The 20542-nt window shown below is 53.6% G+C and overlaps 1 protein-coding gene across 3 annotated transcripts in view; it reads left to right on the top strand.

Annotated features, from left to right (window-relative positions):
- The window catches only part of PCDH1 (protocadherin 1), a 47936-nt gene that overhangs the window by 4761 nt on the left and 22633 nt on the right, over window positions 1-20542 (top strand). For 2 of the 3 annotated variants that reach the window (XM_085518959.1, XM_085518960.1), the window contains exons 2-4: window positions 515-1329; window positions 2661-4853; window positions 17941-18160. In XM_085518959.1, the coding sequence (XP_085375085.1) occupies window positions 515-1329; window positions 2661-4853; window positions 17941-18160 (3228 nt within the window). Of the gene's footprint in view, window positions 1-514; window positions 1330-2660; window positions 5832-17940; window positions 18161-20542 lie in introns of those variants that run through there. The other variant, XM_085518961.1, reaches the window with a different exon arrangement.

The following is a 20542-nucleotide window of genomic DNA, read 5'->3' as shown; positions in this document are numbered from 1 at the left end:
ACCTCCCACACAGGGACCCTACCTGTCCCTTTGCTGCTGCAGCCCCGTGGTGCTGACAGGGTGCACGATGCCCCCATGTCCCTGAAATGCGTGGCAGGCAGTGTCCCCACAATGCATAGTGCACAATGCTCCTGTGTCTCTGTGGTGAGAAGCTGTTTCCCAGCCTGGCTGGCTCCCATCGGGTTGCTGGCAGCAGGCTGCGTGCAGGCTGCCCCGTTAGCATGCCTGGCTGGTTGTAATTACAGAGTGTGTGGTGACGAAGAGGGTGGACAGTGGCAGGAGTGGCTTCCTGTGCCTTGCAGGAAGGGCCGGGGTTTCAGTGACAGAGTTTCTCTTTGGGTCAGGGAACTCAGCACTCCAGGACTGGGCTTCCTGGACCCTTGCTGGTAGAGCTGGGGGCCAGGTGGGCCTGGAACCCCCCTTTCTTTTGAGCTGAGGTTTTGCAGTCCCACAGAGGGTGTGGATGCAGCTGGAGCTCTACCAGCTTAACCCAAGGTATTTTGTGTCCTTCCAGCTCCCCTGAGGCACAGGATGAGGACCCTCACCTCCTGCCTGGCCCTGTGGTTCCTCTGCCAGCTGCCTGCCCTGGCCTACGGGACACGCGTGGTCTACAAAGTGCAGGAGGAGCAACCCCCCAACACGCTCATCGGCAGCCTGGCTTCTGACTACGGCTTCCCTGATGTGGGGCACCTCTACAAGCTGGAAGTGGGGGCCCCGTACCTGCGTGTGGATGGCAAGACGGGAGACATCTACACCACAGAAACCTCCATCGACCGGGAGAGTTTGCGTGAGTGCCAGCACCTGCTGCCTGGAGAGCCCTGCTACCTGGAGTTCGAAGTGTCCATCACTGACCTGATTCAGAACAACAGCCCCCGTCTGCTGGAGGGGCAGATCGAGGTGCTCGATATCAATGACAACACCCCCAACTTTGCCTCACCTGTCCTCACCCTGACCATCCCCGAGAACACCAACATTGGGGCTCTCTTCTCCATCCCCCCAGCCATGGACCGGGACTCAGGGCCCAACGGTGTTGCCTCCTATGAGCTGCTGGCTGGCCCCGAGGCACAGGAACTCTTTGGGCTGCAGGTGGCTGAGGACCAGGAGGAGAAGCAGCCACAGCTGATTGTCATGGGAAACCTGGATCGGGAGCAGTGGGACTCCTACGACCTGACCATCAAGGTGCAGGATGGGGGCAACCCTCCACGGGCCAGTAGTGCATTGCTGCGCATCACCATCGTGGACATGAATGACAACGCACCCAAGTTTGAGAAGGCCCTCTATGAGGCTGAGCTGTCTGAAAACAGCCCTGTGGGGCACTCCGTCATCCAGGTTGGTTTTTTGCTCTACCTGCTCTTCCCCAGCTCCCTTATGATTTAGCAGGGACAACCCATTTATAGCACCACATGCTGCTTTGGGGAAGGAGATCCTAGAAAGGGTTGCTCACTGTAGGAGCCCACAGCATCAGGCTGGGATGTCATTTCTGCTAAAACATGGTGGGATGTGACGCTTGGGAAGTCTGGCCCAGGGCAGGGAGCAGCAGCAGGATATTCAGAGAGATGGCAGCAGGTTTTGGGGAGATCTGGGACCCATGGTCTGTGGCAAAGACCAGAGTCATGCCAAGCTGGTCTGAACACTGCCCATGGACATGATATTGACTCTTTCACTAGCTGCATTCCCTCAGCTGCTCCATGGAAACAGAGAGACAGGGGATGCTGTCTACAGAAATGGGGTGCTTTCTGAACACAGGACTCTGCATCATAGTGGGCAGCCCACAGGCTGGGTCTCGGTGGCTCTGGCTAGGAGGCAACATCGAGATGATAGCAGAGACATCTGCTTAACTGCAGCTGCAATCTTAATAAGCAAAGAGTGGCCGGCTCTCATCTGCTCACTAATTCTGATGTGAATTTTAAGAATTTCATACTTCACCGTTAAGAGAATGGAAGTTGGAAGCAGATAAGGGAGCTGCGCGGCCGGGAGGAGAATGGGCTGAGCCACCACCGCTGCCACTGCTCAGCTTTTATCTTTAGGGTAAAATGACTTCCGCCTTTTTTTTTGTGAGTGGAGGTAAAAGGTGGAATTTACATTTAACAACTTTCATTCTCCATCCAAATCTGCTGAGCAAGATAACGGCAGAGCAGCAAATGGTGCAGAGAACAGGCTGCTCGGAGAGCCGATTAGGGAGGCAAATGTTAGACAAACCTCATCTTCTTCAGAAAGCAAATACTAGGCAGGTTTATGTGAATGCAAAGCTGCTGGCAGGCAGGCAGGGATCGTTGGTGCAAGCTGGGATGAAGCTGCTGCAACTGTGCATGCCTCACCATTGTTGTCTTCCTGGCCACCCGAGCCCCACTTGTTGGCTGCAGTCAGTGGGAAGGGATGGCTCAGAGCAGCCGGGGCCCTCCCTGGTGCTGCCTGGCTCTGGCAGTGCTGCTTCCCAGTGGATTCTCTGCATGCTGGAGCCAGCTGGGAGGGGAACTCAGCCCAACCGGCACAGCCGGTTTCGCTGGAAGAGCGAGGGAAGGCCTACTTGTGTAGAGAGCCACTCCCAGCCTCCCTGCCGGTCTCAGGGTGCCCTGTAGGTCTTAGCCTCAGAAGAGGAAATGCAGCCTTTTCCTCCCAGTCTGGTCTCTCATTCACCATCTCCTCCCTCCATCCTGCAGGTGAAAGCCAACGACTCAGACCAGGGTGCCAATGCCGAGATCGACTACTCCTTCCACCAAGCATCAGATATGGTGCGCCGGCTGCTGCGCCTGGACCGCAACACGGGGCTCATCACAGTCCAGGGGCCCATTGACCGCGAAGACATAGGCATCCTCAAATTCTCAGTCATGGCCAAGGACAAGGGGGCTAACCCCAAGAGTGCCCGCACACAGGTAGTGGTCACCATCAAGGACATGAATGACAACGCACCCTCTATCGAGATTCGGGGCATAGGGTTGGTCACACACCAGGATGGCATGGCAAATATCTCAGAGGATGTACCAGTAGAGACAGCAGTGGCTCTGGTACAGGTATCTGATCGAGATGAGGGTGAGAATGCTGTAGTGACCTGTGTGGTGGCTGGTGACGTCCCTTTCCAGTTGCGGCAGGCTAGTGAAACAGGGAGCGACAGCAAGAAGAAATACTTCCTGCAGACTACCACACCTCTGGACTATGAGTCAGTGAAGGACTACACAATCGAGATTGTGGCAGTGGACTCGGGGAACCCGCCCCTTTCCAGCACCAACTCTCTGAAGGTACAGGTGGTAGATGTGAATGACAACGCGCCTGTCTTCAGCCAGAGCTTCACTGAGGTGGCCTTCCCCGAGAACAATGAGCCCAACGACCTAGTGATGGAGGTGAGTGCCAGCGATGCTGACAGTGGCTCCAATGCCAAGCTGGTTTACTCGCTGGTGACCGACCCATCCTCCAAGGACTCCTTCACCATCGACCCCGACTCTGGGGAGATTCGAGTGAAGGCGGTGCTGGACCGTGAGCAGCAGGAGCGCTATGAATTCTTGGTGGTGGCGGCAGACAAGGGCAGCCCCAGCCTGAAGGGTACAGCGTCTGTGGCCATCAACGTCATGGATAGGAATGACAACGACCCCAAGTTCATGCTGAGCGGCTACAACTTCTCGGTGATGGAGAACATGCCACCCCTCAGCCCCGTGGGCATGGTGACGGTGATTGATGCTGACAAAGGAGAAAATGCCCGAATCCAGCTGTCGGTAGAGCAAGACAATGGGGATTTTGTCATCCAGAATGGCACCGGCACCATTCTCTCCAGCATCTCTTTTGACCGGGAGCAGCAAAGCACATACACTTTTCGGCTCAAGGCTGTGGACGGTGGGGATCCCCCCAGGTCTGCCTACGTAGGGGTGACCATCAATGTCTTGGATGAGAACGACAATGCTCCCTTCATCACCTCACCCTCCAATGCCACCTACAAGCACATTCTGCCCCATACCAGCCCTGGCCAGCAGGTGAGCAAGGTCAAGGCAGAGGACATCGACACTGGTGTCAATGCCGAGCTAACCTACAGTATCACAGGAGGCAACCCTTTTGAGCTCTTCCAAATCTCCCCCCAAAGTGGCGACATCACATTGGAGAAGGAGATCCTGCGCAAGCACCACGGCCTGCACCGCTTGGTTGTGCGCGTCAATGACAAGGGCAAGCCATCACGGCATGGCACAGCCCTGGTTCACTTCTATGTCAATGAGACTTTGGCCAACCGCACGCTGCTGGACACGCTGGTGGGGCACAGCCTGGACACACCACTTGACATAGACATCGCTGGGGATCCCGAGTATGAGCGCAGCAAGCAGAGAAGCAACATCCTCTTTGGAGTCATTGCTGGCATTGTGGCTGTCACCTTGGTCATTGTGCTGGTCGTCCTGGTGCGCTACTGCCGACAGCGGGAGGCCAAGAGTGGCTACCAGGCAGGCAAGAAGGAGACCAAAGACCTGTATGCACCCAAGCAGACCAGCAAGAGTGGCAAGAGCAAGAACAAGGTGAAGAAGAGCAAGTCCCCGAAGCCACCCAAGCCAACAGAGGACGAGGAGGAGACAGGGCTGCAGAAATCCCTCAAGTTCAACTTGATGAATGACTCTGTCAGTGACAGCCCTCGTATTCACCTGCCCCTCAACTACCCACCGGGCAGCCCGGACCTGGGCCGGCACTACCGCTCCAACTCACCCCTGCCCTCCATTCAGCTGCAGCCCCAGTCTCCCTCTGCCTCCAAGAAGCACCAAGTGGTGCAGGACCTGCCAGCCACCAACACCTTTGTTGGCACCGGGGACAACAACTCGACTGGTTCCGAGCAGTACTCGGACTACAGCTACCGCACCAATCCCCAGAAATACACCAACAAGCAGGTAGGAGAGCTCATCCTGAGACCTGCAGCGGCCCCCCCGCTGCACCGGGGACCCATCTGGACAGAGGTGTGGGAGTGAGCCTGGACTGCGGGGCGGGGAAGGGATGAGGACAGAAGAGCATTGCAGTCCTTGTCACAGTGCCCGGGGCTGGGACCTGGGTGGTGGTGACATACAGGTTGCTGCATGCCTGTGCCTCTGCATGGGGAGCGCCAGGGGGATACTCACCCAACTGGGTATTCTCTGGGGACTGGTAGCCAGTGGTGTGATGTGAGCACAGAGCTGTGTCCAGCTCCCTATGCAGAGCATCCCAAATGGGAGCTCAGCAACTGCTGGGCTGCCCAGGCAGGTGGGGCTGGGTGGGGGATCAAAGCATTGCCTTTTTCCCAGGCTCAGGTTCTGCCTTTTCCAGGGTTTGGGCCTTCTGCCATCACTAGCACAGTGATGCTTAGTACGAGCATCAGGGCCCAGCGGCTTTACTCACATGGGGCTTCTCACTGGTGGCACGGGGCTGGGAGGTCAGAGTTGTGGGATGCGGGGTCTCTGCTGTGTGCTGCAGTTAGGTCACTGCTCTGCGTCTGGCTGGGACTTGTGCTGCACATGGGGTAGGGTACAGGCAGGACTGGGATGCTGGCTGGTGTGCTTGGAGGTCGTGGGAGGACCTCAGGGGTTCGGAGCTTGCAGAACCTTCTCTACTTGGGCTGTTTGGCCAGTTGGCTTGCACCTCGTCTCTGCTTTGGCGCCTGTCGGGTCTGTCTTTAGCTCTGTCCTTAGCTCTGTCCTTAGCTACTAGGGAGGGAGAAAGGGGATGTGTGGCTCCATCTGTTCCTGGCCCCATGGTGAGGACCACTCGCTCCATCTTGTGCCGTGCTGTACCCCTTTGCCCCATGGAGAGCCCCAAGCGGCAGGCTGGGCTCCTGCCGTAGGGCTGAGCTCTGTTGCCCTGTTGGATTTGACTTCAATAAAGTTTTCTATTTTTGACCGCTTGTGCCTTATTTTCCGTGCTGCCCCTGAAGCTGCTCTGGCTCCTGGCCATTTCCCAGACAGGCTTCCCACGTCCCTGCTGCCCAGAAACAATGTTCTCATGGGCAAGCCCCTCCGCAACCTTCCCCCTTCCCGCAGTAGCCAACCCAGATGTCCCAGGGTGCTGACTCTGCACGACTTCTCCCATCTCCAGCCTTCCAAGGAGCCTTCCTCCAGGACATGGTCCACTACTCATGCACCCCAACATCCCTGTGTCGTGCCTTCTCCTGGTTCATCCCATCCATCCCCATGTCCACATAAGACCTCCACCTCCCCAGGCCAGCAGGCGGAGGAGCAGAGCCCTGCCTTGGTAGCGTGACCCAAATCCTGCCGCAGTGCTGCAATGAGGACGCGGATGCAGATGGAGCCTGGGTGCGTCAGCAGCGCTGGGGGGGCACCCAAAGCAATGAGCTCCCACCCCACCACGAGATGAGCGTCAGCACTGTGGAGATGTCCTCCCAAGCTGGCTTGCAATGGAGCAAGGTCACCGTGCTCCTCAGAAAGGCCATGGCCCGCCCTCTCTAGCTCTCCCCCCTCATTCTCAAAGTTGTTGGTTCAACTTGGGGTGCAGGGAGGCACTGGTTTCACCTCTTCTCCAGGGGCTCTAACCGGCCCCACCAGCCCGCTGGGGAGAAGAGGTCTGGTGCTGGGAGAGATTAGATCAGCTGGGGAAACCAGTGCTTCTGGCTTCCGTGGTTTGAGCCCGGTGCCAGCTTTGGCTCTCCCAGACTCCCTGTTTATTTTGCTAATAGCGTCAGGTTTTATCTCCAACCAAGCGGGAAGCGTCTGGGCCTCCTGGGCAGGCACGGCTGTGCCCTGCGGGAGCTGCAGTGGCTGCAGAAGAGGAAAGGAGACACCAGCACCCACCTCCAGCAGCAACCCTGCAGGGATGGGCCAGCCAGGCTGGGGATGTGGCTTCTCCTCACAGCCCTTTGGGAACCATCCGAAAGCACTTTCCCTTCCCTTCTTGCCCTCAGCAGCTCTTTGATGAACCCGCAGCCAGAACACAACTACATTCAGGTGCTGAAGTTTATTCCTTCTGCCTCCCTCCCAGCCCCCATCCGCTGGGGCATTTCTTCTACTTCTTTTTCCCCCTTCTTTCTCCTCTCCTGGCTGCACAAACCCAAAGCTGCCCTGGTCACTATGGACCCCCACTGCCCACAAAGCCAGCTGGAGTGATGTTGGCTTGGGCACGCTGCTGTGAGCTCAGCAGAGGCACCTGCACCTGCCTGCAGGCAAGGCAGCACGGTGTAGCATTAATTACTCTCTGCAGGTGGGGGGGGAATAAGAGGAATATTGTAACTGCAATGGATTGAAATGAAATTGTCTTGTGGTAGAATTTAGTTGCGAGTCTCCATAAATTGCAGGTTTAGGTGTTGGCAGATGTCTGGGAAAGTCTCCTGCTGTCCCGGGTCAGTGGGTTTTCTCAAGGTTGCTCACGTGGAATGAGCTGATAAATGGATCCAGTGCTGAGCTGCAGATGGAGCAGAGGGTTCAGGGGGGACCTGCCCTGTTTTTCCCCTGCTCTGGATAGAAGCTGTGCTGGGAGCAGTTCCCAAAATGCAAATCAGCTCCTGATCTCCAGCTCTTTTGGGACTGCTGCAGATTCAGTGTGTCGGGTTGCAGTGCAGGGCCCTGAGTGCCCAGGTGGAGTGCCATGGAAGGCAAGAAGCAGGATGCTCCCAGTCTGCACCCCATAGTTGAGGCTGCATAGAGATGGTGTGAGCTATGTCTCCTGCAGGAGGAGGGGGTTGGTATTTTGTTGTTCTAGGAGAGTTGGCAAGGGGTCAGATACTACAGTGTCCAGGGAGGAGGTGGCACAGGGGTGGGCACCATATAGGAGGAGGAGGTGGCATGTGGATGGTGGGGTGTTGGATGTGGATGGGTGGGTACTGTGTTGTCCCAGGAGGAAGTGGCACAGGGCTGTATATAGATTGCACTGCATGGTGAGTTGACAGCAAGGTGTACATGGTGTGGTGACCCCTGTGATCGAGGTGTCTGCCTGGTGGCTCTGGTTCTTCCCGTCCCCATCCTCCTGAGGAGAGCATCAAATCTCTCCCGCTTGGCAGCCTCTGTTCCCCATTGGGCTTAGGGACATCATCCTTTGCTCTCTTGGTAGCTTGCACAGAATTACTCTAATCTCTTCCTTCACACTTGTGCCCTATGCTCTCCCCACAGCATGCTGGCCTTGCAGCCCTGAGCCACCCACTCCAGCCCACTTTGCTGAGCCAGCCACTGGCCCACTCCCCCCTTTTCCCTTTGCCTCTCACCTCCAGGCTTCCACTACAACATCTGCCCCCCTCCATCCCTCTCTTCTGATTGCTCCCTTCCTCCTGCCCTCCTCAGGCAGTTTCCTCCTCACCTCCCATATCTTTCTCCTCCCAAATCCTGAAGGATGCTGAGTCCATGTCCCTGCAGCTCAGCAGCTCCTGCAAGTCCCAGTGCAATGAAAGCGCTGGCTCTGGCCAAGGCACACTGATTGATATTCCCGGCACTGCTCTGCCTGCTCAGCCGGGCTGTCAGCTGCAGTGCTGCTCCTGGAGCAGCCTGGAGTGGAGCTCAGCCCTGCAGCCTGCTACATCAGGCACCCTGATCCTGGGAGGAGGGGGGAGCACAGCCATTTCTGCAATGCCAGCACGTGTTCCCAGCATTTTCTCATCTCTCGGCATATGGGGAGAGGGAAGGATGCTGTGGATGAGATGCGAGATGATGCCTGGGGTGCATCTTTGGGGTGGGATGTAGCAGGGGGAGGACGGAGGGTGCGGTAAGGACTCAGTCAGGGTGCTGTGGGAGGTAATGAGAGGATGCATGATATAGGGCAGGAAGGGTGGGGTGTTGTGGGGCAGATGTGCAGACCAAAGCTCTGTCCCTGGGAGCTGTGATGGGAAAAGCAGTGCGGGATGGCATGCAATGGGGTGACCTCTGTGTGCTTGTGGTCCCAGAGCTGGTGTCTGCCCAGAGGCACTTTGGGGTCATGAACATTGAGAGGCTGAGCTGATACCTTGCAGGGTGCTCTGTGGGGCCAAATCCCGCTCATATCTTGTTTTGAAAGATGCCTCTCAACCTGAGCCCTAAGCCAAGCCCAAAGCACCTTCACCCCTCCCCACCCTCCTCAATGTGCATTCCAATCATACTACAAAACCTGGGCACAGTTCAGCCCCATGGGAGAGCTGTGTTCCTTCCCACTGTCCCACAAGCCAGTCAGTCCTGGCTTCACTTGCACAACCCACACTGTGCTTATGGGAGAAACCGAGATGGTCAGTGGAGATTGCTCCAGAGGGCTCTTCCCACAGCCCTCACCTCCTTAGGAGCACACAGCACTCAGCTGGGATGTGTTAACTTAGGATGATAGTATCATAGAATCATTAAGGTTGGAAAAACACAAGATCATCATGTCCAACCATCAACCCATTTGCCATGCCTACTAAACCACATCCCTCAGTGTCACATCTACCCTCCTCATGAACACCTCCATGGATAATGACTCCACCACCACCCTGGGCAGCCTGTGCCAACACCTCACCACTATTACAGAGGGCTGAGCTCAATTAGGTCTTTGCCTTCTGCTTCCCTTGCAACGGGCCCCAGATCCCTTTCCTAGTGGGGTGCCACCCACCTCCAGCACTTTGTCACCTCCTTGTCACTTCTGGCTCTGTTTCAGTTGTTGCACACACCGCTGGTTCCCCAGGTGGGAGCTGTGCATTGCCTCAGCCCTTTAGCTCCTGCCAGGAAGGAGTGGGTGGGAGGAGAGCAGGTTTGTGGCAGTGACCTGCCGAGAGGGCAGGACCCACATCCTGAATTAGCACGTCATCTACACCCATTTAGGCATTCACTTGAGGATCCTGCCCAAAGATTATCAGAGATGCCCCCACCCCATTAACAAAACATCCTCCTGAGCACCTCCTGGCTTGCGAAATGCCTGAGCTTCTATCAAAACAAGCCCAGAACTGGGCAGGATTCATCAAAGCTGCCTCCAGAGCCATCATTCTGGGAAGGCAGCAAACCACCACCTCTCCCCTGGGATTGACCCTGCTTCATAGCAAAGAATCCGGAGCAGAGTGCCCTGATTCAGCTCCTATGAGAGATCTCCAAAGGCCCAGGCAACCTGGAAGCCTGCAGCTATTTGGCTCCCTCATGGCTCTCTGTTCGCATGCTCCAAACTCCCCCATGCTCCTGAGCATCTGCAAAGCTGCTGCTAGGAAGGATCTGACAGATATCAGTCCCTGCTGCGGGGGTTTGTCTTGTCTGAACTCAGGGCTGCAATCCTGCTTTAAATATCTTGCTAATGTGATGTCTGATGTTCCTTTACACTAATCTGTTAATCTTTCTGCTTCTTCATCAAATGAGCTCAAGCCCAATAGAAGGGAAATCGGTATTCCAGATGAAAAAAAGCCCTTCTTTATTATTCAGGCTGAGTGAGACCTTTCGGGGTGTTGTGACATTGATTTGAGCTGCCTGGAGGGGCCGGAGCTGCTCTTCCTCAGGATTTCAAGAAGATCACAGTTTATTAGGGACCATCAGGTCTCCTTTTCTTCCCATAGAACAGAGCTCAGGAACCGTCTCTGATATCCAGACTTCTTTCTTGTGCCACTGTCTGTAAGGTCTGGCGCGGCTCACACAGGAACTGAGCACTGGAGGAGAGATTAAATTCAGAAGAACAGATCTGCAGTTCCATTAGGAATTCCCACTCATCTGGGAATACTGTTCCACAAGCAGGGTCTGAACAGGCAGGTGAAGCAGAAATTGGTCATAGAGATACAAAATCATTAAGCCATTAAGGCTGGAAATGACCAACAAGATCAAGTCCAAACATTGACTCATCCCTATCATGCCCACTGAACTATGCCCCCCATTGCCACATCTCCCCTTTTCTTGTCCCTCTGAGGTGTTCTTCACAACCAGACCTCTTTAGGGTTGTGGTGTCACAAGGGAACAAAGAGGGGCAGGTACTCGGGACTTTCTTAGCACACGAGTGCTCCCCTTCACCTCCAACCCACGCTGTTGGGTGCAGCCTCTGTTCTGCCCCAGATCCCAGGGTCACAGTGCTCCTCCACCACCTACATGGCTTCCTGCTCTAGCAGAGGATACCAAACACACACGTGCTTCAACCTGATAATACTACCTGTCTTATCTCCTTGATTTCTCCAAATGAAGGTGATTTCTCTCACCCAACATCAGTGCAGGCTGGTTGCAGAGCACTGGTGGGAGGGATCTGTGGATGTCCAGAGCATGCTGACCTATGGAATAGGCACAAATACTCCATTGACCAGGCAAGATTCTGTCCCTTGCCTATGGAAAGAGTTGGTTAGAAGGTGGGATCACCATCAAGCTAAAAATTCATACTTAAAAACAAATCAGAAAGAAATGACAGTCTTTGTTTTGTTTTGGTTCAAGTCAGTGGGCAGACAAATAGGTGGGTAGGGAGGTTGGTATGTAGGTAGGTAGGCAGGTTGGTATGTGGGTAGGTAGGCAGGTTGGTATGTAGGTAGGTAAGGAGGTGGATAGATGGACAGATAGATAGATAGATTTCCTAATAATTTTGTAAAGGCACCATTCTGACCGACCTCTATTCTAATTTTGTTTCATAACCACTCCTTGGCTTGAATTCTGAAGTGAAAATTACCTTTGCAAGAGCATCACTTTCTCATTTTTCCGTGTCAGCAAAGATATCCCCCCTGCCCCAACTCTGAAACAAGATGTTCACTTGAAAGAAGATCTGATTTCAGCAACCTGACATTTTCCTCTTGCAGTCTTCTGTTGGAGCCTCCCTTTGTTAGCTCTCTCCAAGGGACCTGAGCCTCCTGCTTGGGACCCCCTGCTCCCCCCAGAGCCCTCCGTGTGATCCGTCAGCTCCACTGGGTGCAACGGGGAGCCAGATTAGCTCATTATTTTCACAGCATTATTTTCCTACTTGGCAGCTGTCAGCTTCCTTGAGGGCCTTATTCAAGTGTTTCTCTCCCAGTCCTGGAACCTTTTTCAGTCTGGGATTTTCAGATGGTTTTAATGTGATGATGTGACCTCCTTCTGTGTCCCGAGCAATTTCTGCTCGATACCAACCAGCGTCAAAATGGCTCTATTATCAGCTTGAAGGTGATAGACATTTCAGGACACCACGGTCAGTCCAATTCAGACATTATTCCATAAAGATTATGACCCCTTTAGATTTTATGATTCACCCTTCAGATGATCTATTTCCATATTTTCCTTTCCAGCCTTCTTTTCAACCAAAGAAAAGCCAAATTGCACATCCTTGATGGGCTCGGAGCTCTGATAGGCTGTGAGGTTAGGCAATCTCTGTCCCGAGGCTGTCTAAATGGGTTTCTAATTGCGTTAGATCTTGCTATGAGTTAGATAAATTCGATCTGAGCAGGCAGGTTGGCACCGGGCTTTGGCGGCTTCTTTGAGCAGCATGCAAATTTCGGGAGGCTCCAGGGCACCTATGTGGAGACAGTCCACATTTTATCCAGACTTATTCATTAAATAGAGCCTCGGGATCCGATGTCCATTTCAGGATGGCTGTTCTGCTATCATTATTTCAGCAGGACTTGTAACACCTCTCCTCTGACTGCAAGGTCAGCACTTGCTAATTGCTGGAGATGGAGCTGTGTGAGCAGTCACGAAGAGGGGCGAGCGGGTGCTTTCTAAATCACGCTTGGTTCTAGGAGGTGTGATCCACATGGATCCCTCTGTGTCTTTCCTATTGTTGTGTGTTCATTCTGTGGCCTCATTTGTCTGTAGCAAAGGAGCTGCAGGGATGTCACGAGCAAACCTCACGACCCTTGCCAAAGGGATGTTGTGGAAGCAAAGTGGGATATAGGGATGGACTCAAGGATTTGGGACAGAGCAGAGCCATCAGACAGGACCTCATGGACATCAGGTGGACATTGCTAAGCAGAGGAGGTGACCCCAGCAAAATAAATGAGAGGAGGTCAGACTGGTAGATGAGAAGAGAGCAGAAGTGATGCCTGCTCCACACCCAGCCCAGACCCCAGCAGAATCACACGCTGCTGCTGTAAGGCAGCTGGCTGCAATGGCCACGAGCTGAGCTTGGGCCCTGTTCTCTCAGGCCACAGCCTTGCTCTGCACTTGGCAGTTCTCCTTTTGCTTTCCTAGAGGCTCCATTTAGTTTCCAAGGGAGTAATATTTCACTCATCATCCTTCTCCAGAGCCTGCGTCACATTACGTGGAGCTTCCAAACATGACCCTGAAAGATTAAACAATCCCCACATGCGGCAAAACCTCTGTACACAAAAACTTGGAGCTGCGTCGTTTTGGGCACCGTCTTCATTTTAATTGTAAGCGAAGGGATGCCGCGCAGCTCCAGGAGCATCGTGAATTCGACTGAAGTTGGCCAAGTCCTGTGCCACAATGGCTCCCTTGTCACTTATTTTGATATTCTGGGCACCGTGGTGTGACATGGCTGTCTCCCCACAGCTCTGTGAGTTGCTGCATTGTGGCGGTGGCTGGGGAAGCGAGCTCCGTTGGCAGAGGGCTCGGAGGCTGCAGGCGTGCGGGGGGCAAGGAAGGGGTTAACAGTTCTGACGTTTCCACTGCTCTGGCATTAATCCCACAGGAAAAGGGTGCCTGGGGCGGATTCTAAGGTTCCTTTTGTGCAAAGTGTGATTTCTGAATTTCTGGCCCTGTGGTCCCTGCTGCAGTGTGAAGGTGCAAAGGTTGCACTTTAAGGAGGAGCCAGTGCAGCACCCCCATCTCTGCTCCCACGTAGCCCCACTCCTGGTTTCGATGAGTGCTTTGGGAAGCAGAATGAGCCTGGTGCATGCCCTGCTGTGAGCTGGGGATATTTACCCAATCTGGGAAGGAGCAAAGGGTGACCTTGGACTTTCCAGCAGCCATGGGGTACTGGAGGGGTGGGGGCAGTGGTGGGGAGCAGCAGGATGGGGGAGTCCCTGGGGGGGATGAACAGCGAGTGATCATGGTTGCAGCATGTAGAGTGAAGAGAGCAGTGAGAAACAGGAAAGTGATAAATGGGGGGGAGAGGGGAAGTATAATAATTAGTAGAAATAAGTAGTTTCCGAGTGCTGAAAATTCACAAGGAAAGGCAAAATACAAAGAAACAAACCAAAAAACCCCCCAAAACATGGGGGGAATATCAATTTTGACAAGCAGGACACATTGAGGAACACTTAAAAAAAAGCGCTAGGAGGAGGCAGTGCCAGCAATCGTCATTTGCAAATTGCTAATTATGTAGAAAAATGCAAAAGTACTCAGTAAGCAGCATTGGCAATTTGGGCTGAGAGCAAGGCAGGATGTGGCACCTGCCAATGAGCTGGTAGGTGACAAAGGTGTTCAAAATGAGGTGCCCTTGCAACAACACTATTTGGAATAGCGCAATTTGGAATGACACTAATTGGAATGATGCCCTGAGCCGGTGCAGCAGTGAGGGGCATGTAGTGGGCTGGGAGCCCACTGAGGGGACCACAAGTGATGGCAGCCAATCTGGTGGCAGGAGGTGGCCAGGCAGTGTCACCACCATGAGTCTGTCCTGGCCACCGCCAGGACCTATGGAGTCTATTTGACAATGTGTGGCTGATGGAGCCTTGGTGAAGATGCCAGGCTAATAATGCCTTCTGTTGTTATCATTATTACTTCGAATTAACACTCTTCATTGTACGCGGGGCACTGTTGGCTAGGGGACGATCTGGTTTAGTAGCAGAGTAGAGAAGAAAGGCTGAAAAGCCCTGGTGGAAGGGGGTCTTCTGGAGGAGCTTTTGGCAGCATGTCCACACCCGCTGCCATTCAGCACCGCAATCAGCGAGCTGGAAGTAAATACAAAATCACTGCTGATAAAATGTGCATCTGACACAGAGCTCGGCGGTGTGGGAGATCGTGATGAGGACAGAGCAGTCATGCAGAGCAATCCAGATTGCTTGGTAAAGCAGGCCCGCGGAAACAAAGCGCATCTTAACTCAAAGCAGTGTGGTGAGAAGCAGGGGATGCCCATGTGTGTCATGCAGAGCATCGCAGTGCAGGAGGAGCTCAGCTGGGCACTCACACTGCTCTGACTCATGAGTGCGTGCAACCCTGGGGTGAAGGAGCTGGGAGGTGGGAGCAGGAGTGGAGCATTGAGATGTATTCATCCTTAAAGGGATAGAAAGGAAAAAATGGGGTGAGCAAAGAGGAGGCTCGTGAAATGGAATGGCTGGCTCACAACCCAGCCTGTGGCTGGAGCCTGAGGAAGCCAGCTTGTATAACAGCAGGAGAAGGTTGAGGGGTGCCTTGGTCGCACCGCACAAGCAGCTTCTTGTATGGGGAACACTGCTGCTGAAAGGCCCATTGACCTCGCAGAGAGAGGTCAGACAAAACCCAATTTCTGCAAGCCAGGGCCAGACAAACGGAGCCAGTGTCTTGCTGTGCTGAGTCCAGAACAGGGCTGTGCGGGTGGGGAGCCTCAGCCAGACACAAGCTGCTATTATCTCATCCCAGAGTGGTGGGGACTGTGTGGGGCTGAGGGTCCCTGAGCCCACAGCGCTGAATGCAGGAGGGAGCAGAGCTGGGAGGGATGGATTTGCCCCCTCTATCAGAAGGAGTGTGGCAGCTGACAGAGGTGTTCTATAGGCAAAATTGCTGTCAGGGAGAAGATGTTTGGGGAGGTAGGATAGCTGCCACAGGCTGGGTTCAGAGCTGGAGCTCAGCTCTGTGTAGCTCAGAGTTGCTGCTCATGCATGGCACGTTCTGCTTGAGGAATCTCTTGTGTTTTGCCAAACCTACCTAGGTATTTCTACTGCTCTGGGAACCTCCATCTTCCTCACTGTAAGTGGAGGCAATTCTATGCTGCTAATGGAGGGAAGAAGCAGCCCACTGCTCTCTCTTAGAAGAAAGCATTTGCAGAAGGGATGGTTCAGTCTGGAAGAGAGGAGGCTCAGGGGAGATATTATCACTCCCTGCAGCTCCCTGAAAGGATGTTGTGGCAAGGTGGGGATTTGCCTCTTCTACCAGGTGACAGCGATAGCATGAGAGGTGATGTACTTAAGGCGTGCCCAGGGAGGTTCAGGTTGGATATTAGGAATAATTTATTCTCAGAAAGAGTGGTGATGCACAGGTCTTTTCCAACCTTGGTGACTATGATTCTATGAATGCGATGTTCCAGACCGGACATGGCATTTCTATGATCCTTCTGAAGCCCAACTGGCACCGGGCACAGTGTGACTTCAAGACGAATATCCTGCTTATGCATCCCAATATAGATACGTTTTTGTGAGACTTTGACACAGCTGATAGATAGTCAACCCATGATCTGCCGCAGCCCCCAATCTCTCAGCCAGCCTGCTGCTTTCCTGGTGATTATTTTTCCCAAGTGTGCAAATGTGACAGATATATTCCGCATCTGTCATCTGAGCCGCTAATGAAAATACAGGCTAGCAATGGACGCGGGACACAACCCGGAGAATTTCATTTGATACATTGTCCCGCCTGTAAGACTTGTCTTCAGTAATTACTTTCTGAATACGACTTTCTAAAGGCTTTGCATCCACCCCGCAGCGAGATGCGCCATATTACCAAAGGGGAGAAGTACTACGCTGCACCTACAGCATTTCCCTGCATTCCTTATGAGAATATCATCTAAAATAGTGTCAGAAAAGTTCCGAAAGCCAAGCTGTAACGTTTACTGCTCCTCCTCCATCCACAAGGCCTGATGTCTTTTCAAAGGAAGAAGTTCAATGCCTTGACATGTTTGTTTGTGACAAACCTACCGTGGCTGTTACTCATTTCCTTGTTATCTTGTAGGTACTTACAAAGAGTTCTTTTATCTGGTTCGGTATTTTTCCAGGAACTGAAATTAAGCTAACTGTTTTATAATTCTCCAGATCTTCTTTTTTCTCATCTTTAAAGACAGGCGCTATTTTAGCTCTCTTCCACTTTTCTGGAGCTTCCCCTGTACAAATTCTTAAGGAAAAAAAGAATGCAAGAGGGAAGAAAAAAAACAACCAAAAAAAGAAGCCCTAACAGCTCTGAAGTTCCTTAAATCAGGTCTCTAAGCACCTGGGGTGAATTTAATCAGGTCCAACCAACCTAAAAGCAGCAAGCTCATTTAAATGCTCCCTGTGTGTTCCTTCCCCTGGTTAGGCTTGATTCCTTCCCTGTCCTCCTTGGTGCTGGCTGTGTTGGATGCCTGATTGCCACTCCATCTCAGTAAATACTGCAGTGAAAGTGGAATTTAGCCTGAATTCCGCTGTCTTTTGGTCTGTTCGCTCCTTTGCCTCCCCATTGTTTCCCAGTCCCATTGAGCAGCTCCCTGTGATGTTGATTTTGTGTGTCATTCTCTCGTGGTGTTTGTGTGCTCATCACCCTGGTTTTGCCTTGTGAACTTGCCTTACCCCTTCCACTCCTCAGTAATCATGACAAAGAGGGATTTTCTGGAAGGATTTGGAGGAGGCTGATGATGCAGCTTAATGACTCTTTGCAGCAGCTCCTCCATAACATGAGGGAGAGCAAGCGTGAAGTAGGGCTTGGCAGTGTTTAACAAGCGCACAGAAGGAGCGATCGTGACCCGTGATGGAGCATCTCTTACAATGAGAGATGACGAGTCTGAGGCTGTAAGGTGAGAATGATGTCACCCGAGGCTTTGTGCTGAGCCTTGATCACATTAGAAAGGCTCTAGATGGAGATGGGTCTCCAAGAGCTTACCAAGGGTGTGTGCAAAGTGGAGGATAAGGAGACAGTATGAAGGCTGGGGTGGAGGCCAGCCCACAGTTCAGAGCATGGTGCTGATGGGGACCTTTCAGAGCCTGTAGGCTGAGAGCTGTGGCACGGAGGGACATGGTTTGGTAGTATGGTGGAGATGGGTTAATGGCTGGACTAGATGATCTTAGTGTTCTTTTCCAATCTTAATGATTTTGTGATTCTATGATATACACACTGTGCGTCCTCCTTGGTGGCAAAGGAGGCAGAGGCCAGAGGAGATGCTGGGTATGGGGAACACAGGATCCCTTGAGCAGTGTTCCCTGTTGACCCTCTGCCTCCATCCTAGGGTCAATTCTGATGACCCCCATTTTGTGTCAACCACCCAGCAAATGAAAACCTTCTCTCTTCTTCTCTCTTCCTGCAGTTACCTCATCGCCGAGTGACGTTCTCTGCAGCCAGCCAGGCCCAGGACCTGCAGGATCCCTCCCAGCACAGCTACTATGACAGCGGGCTGGAGGAGTCGGAGACCCCCAGCAGCAAATCATCATCGGGCCCCCGCATTGGGCCACTGGCCCTGCCCGAGGACCACTATGAGCGTACCACACCTGACGGCAGCATCGGGGAGATGGAGCACCCTGAGAATGGTAGGTGTTGGTGGCATCCATGTCTTCACCCACCCCGGGGATCCTACACCTGGGGCTCTTTGCCCTCTGTGCCTCAGGGACTTAGTCAGATGGGATCCCACATGCAGCTTGGTAGGGCTGGGAGGCTCAAAGCAAAGGAGCAGCAAAGGCATGGTGGGGTGGGGAGAAGTGAGAAAGGGTAGGGAGGTCTGAGGGGATATTAGGAGGTGGAGGGACCAGGAGGCAGCTCTGACAGCATGACAGTGGGGGCAAAAGGCTGCTCTGAGGATGCAGCATGGATATAAGCACACAGAGGGGCTGTCCACAGTGAGGTTGTGGGCAGAAGGTCCTGTGTTGCCTACCCTGAGGCAGAGGGCAGGGGTGTTGGGTTGTGCTCAGCTCCGTGCTGTGCTCTTGGAGATGTGAAGCTTCCCTGGGGAGCAGAGAAGAGGTTTAGTGGCACAGGGAATATGTGGGGTATAGGACCCAGGAGCAGGATGATGGTAACCCTGAGGACTCCAGCAGGGCCCTTCAGGTCACCTCTCACTTGGGTCCATCCCACAAAGACCCAACAGAGGCATCTGCCATCCCACCACAGCAAAGCTGGCTTTCCCCTGCCCTGGCACAAGCTCACCCCCAGTTGTGGTCCCCATGCTGCCTCCGTGCTGCCTGCTGACTGCCCCAAAGCAGCCCCCTGCCCCAAGCTAGCTTCTCTGGCCGGCTTCAGTTGCTTCCTCAGCCTTGGCTCTGGCTGCGCTCATAACACCAATTTTCCTCTACCTGCTGCCTTTTGTGCTCTTGTACTTAGGGGGAGCTTGCTGGGGAGCTGGTAAGCTCAGAGGAATCTCTTGGGGAGTAGAAAGAAATAGTGCTAAGAGTCCTCCTGAAATCTCCTGCTTCTTGGAGCATCCTTGACTTTGGGACAGAGTTGAGAGTGTTCAGTCTTGGAGCTGGAAGCATTCTGGGTTCCCCTCTTACAACACAGAGGGGGCCCAGGGTAATTTGGGGGCCTGAAGGTCTAGCAGTACATCTTCCCTTTCTTCCCAGGTTAGTTCTCGGGATAATGCTGTGTATGGCAAAGCAAGGCAAGTTGGTGCTGGGTCTGGATGGGTCCCCAAATCCATTGGATGCTCTGGCAATACGAGGCACCCTCCTGCCTGAGGGTGTTGTGCAATTAGCTTTCTTCCCAAAAGCACAAGCCAGACAACTGGGAAGAGCAGTGTGGAGAGGTTTCTGATGCAGAATGACAGCAGTGGACTTGTCAAGAGCTCTCGGGTACCAGCCAGGTGCATGCAGGAAGCATGAAGGGCTTGTGTGAAGGGAGCTGCACGTGGCTGTGCTGCTGGGTACAGCAGAGTGGTGGTGCTGGGGCTGAGCGAGAGGATCTAGAGCTCATGAATGTGACACATGACTCAGAGAAAGTGAAGGAGGAGCAAGGTGAGAGAGGAGAACCTGAAAGTTCTGCAGTAGGAGATGGAGGACATTCTGCAGTCCTTGGGATGTTCATTGTCTTCCTGCCAGGATATTATGGGATGAACAGACCCAAACAAGTGGTTTTGGAGCCAAGGGTTGGACTCAGCGATCCCCGTGGGTCCCCTCCAACTGGGGAAATTCTGTGGCTCCGTGGTTCTAAGACCAGGGGACACTGCTCAGAGTAGGGGCTGCTGTGGGACCAAAGCAGCCAGGCACCTTTGGAGTCCCTGACCATGACCCACTCCACAAATTTAGCACTCCCGTTCCACAGGAGCTGTGGGTGCTCACAGCACAGAACAGAAGGACAGAACCCAGCAGTTCTTTGGGTGCTCATTGCCCCCAGCCCAGATCCCCTCCCATGGCAGCTGCTGGGTGTCCTGCTGCCTCCAGCACCCGCCCTGACCTACATAAAGCCCAGTGAGAGCCGAGGCCGTGGCGGGGCACGGCTCTGGGGGATCCACTGGCATTAACTCCATCACCCCGGTGCTCTGAAGATTATCTGGCAATGGCAGTTCAGTGAACTTGTGGGGCTGGGGTGAGGGCTGTGATGCCTTAAGCAGGCAACAAGGAGACCCAGGCGCCAGGACATGTTGTTTTGGGATCAAAACATGCTGCTTGTGTTGGGTCAGTCCATTGGGGCCATCTTTCCCACTGCATTCTGGACCTCCCAGTGCAATGGGATGTGCTCTGTTTGTGCAGGAGAGGGTCAGGCCCTCCTGCTAGAGAGCTGTGGGACCACTGTGACCCTATGGGGACATCTCAGCATGCCTCTACAGCCACTCAGAGTGCTCTAAGAGACCCCGCTCATTTCTTGTGGAGCTGGGAAGACGGAGCCATTCTTGACCTTATATTAAACTGAAGAGACTAATTGGATCCCACACACCCTATCTTGCGGCACGAGCGCAAGATTGACACGACTGTGCATTTTCT

This window comes from Coturnix japonica, chromosome 18 (assembly GCF_054131305.1).
Source record: "Coturnix japonica strain WE chromosome 18, WE-NBRP24, whole genome shotgun sequence".
NCBI classification, from domain to species: Eukaryota; Metazoa; Chordata; class Aves; order Galliformes; family Phasianidae; genus Coturnix; species Coturnix japonica.
The sequence above is the reverse complement of the archived record's forward strand: the minus strand, read 5'-3'. Positions and strand labels throughout refer to the sequence as shown.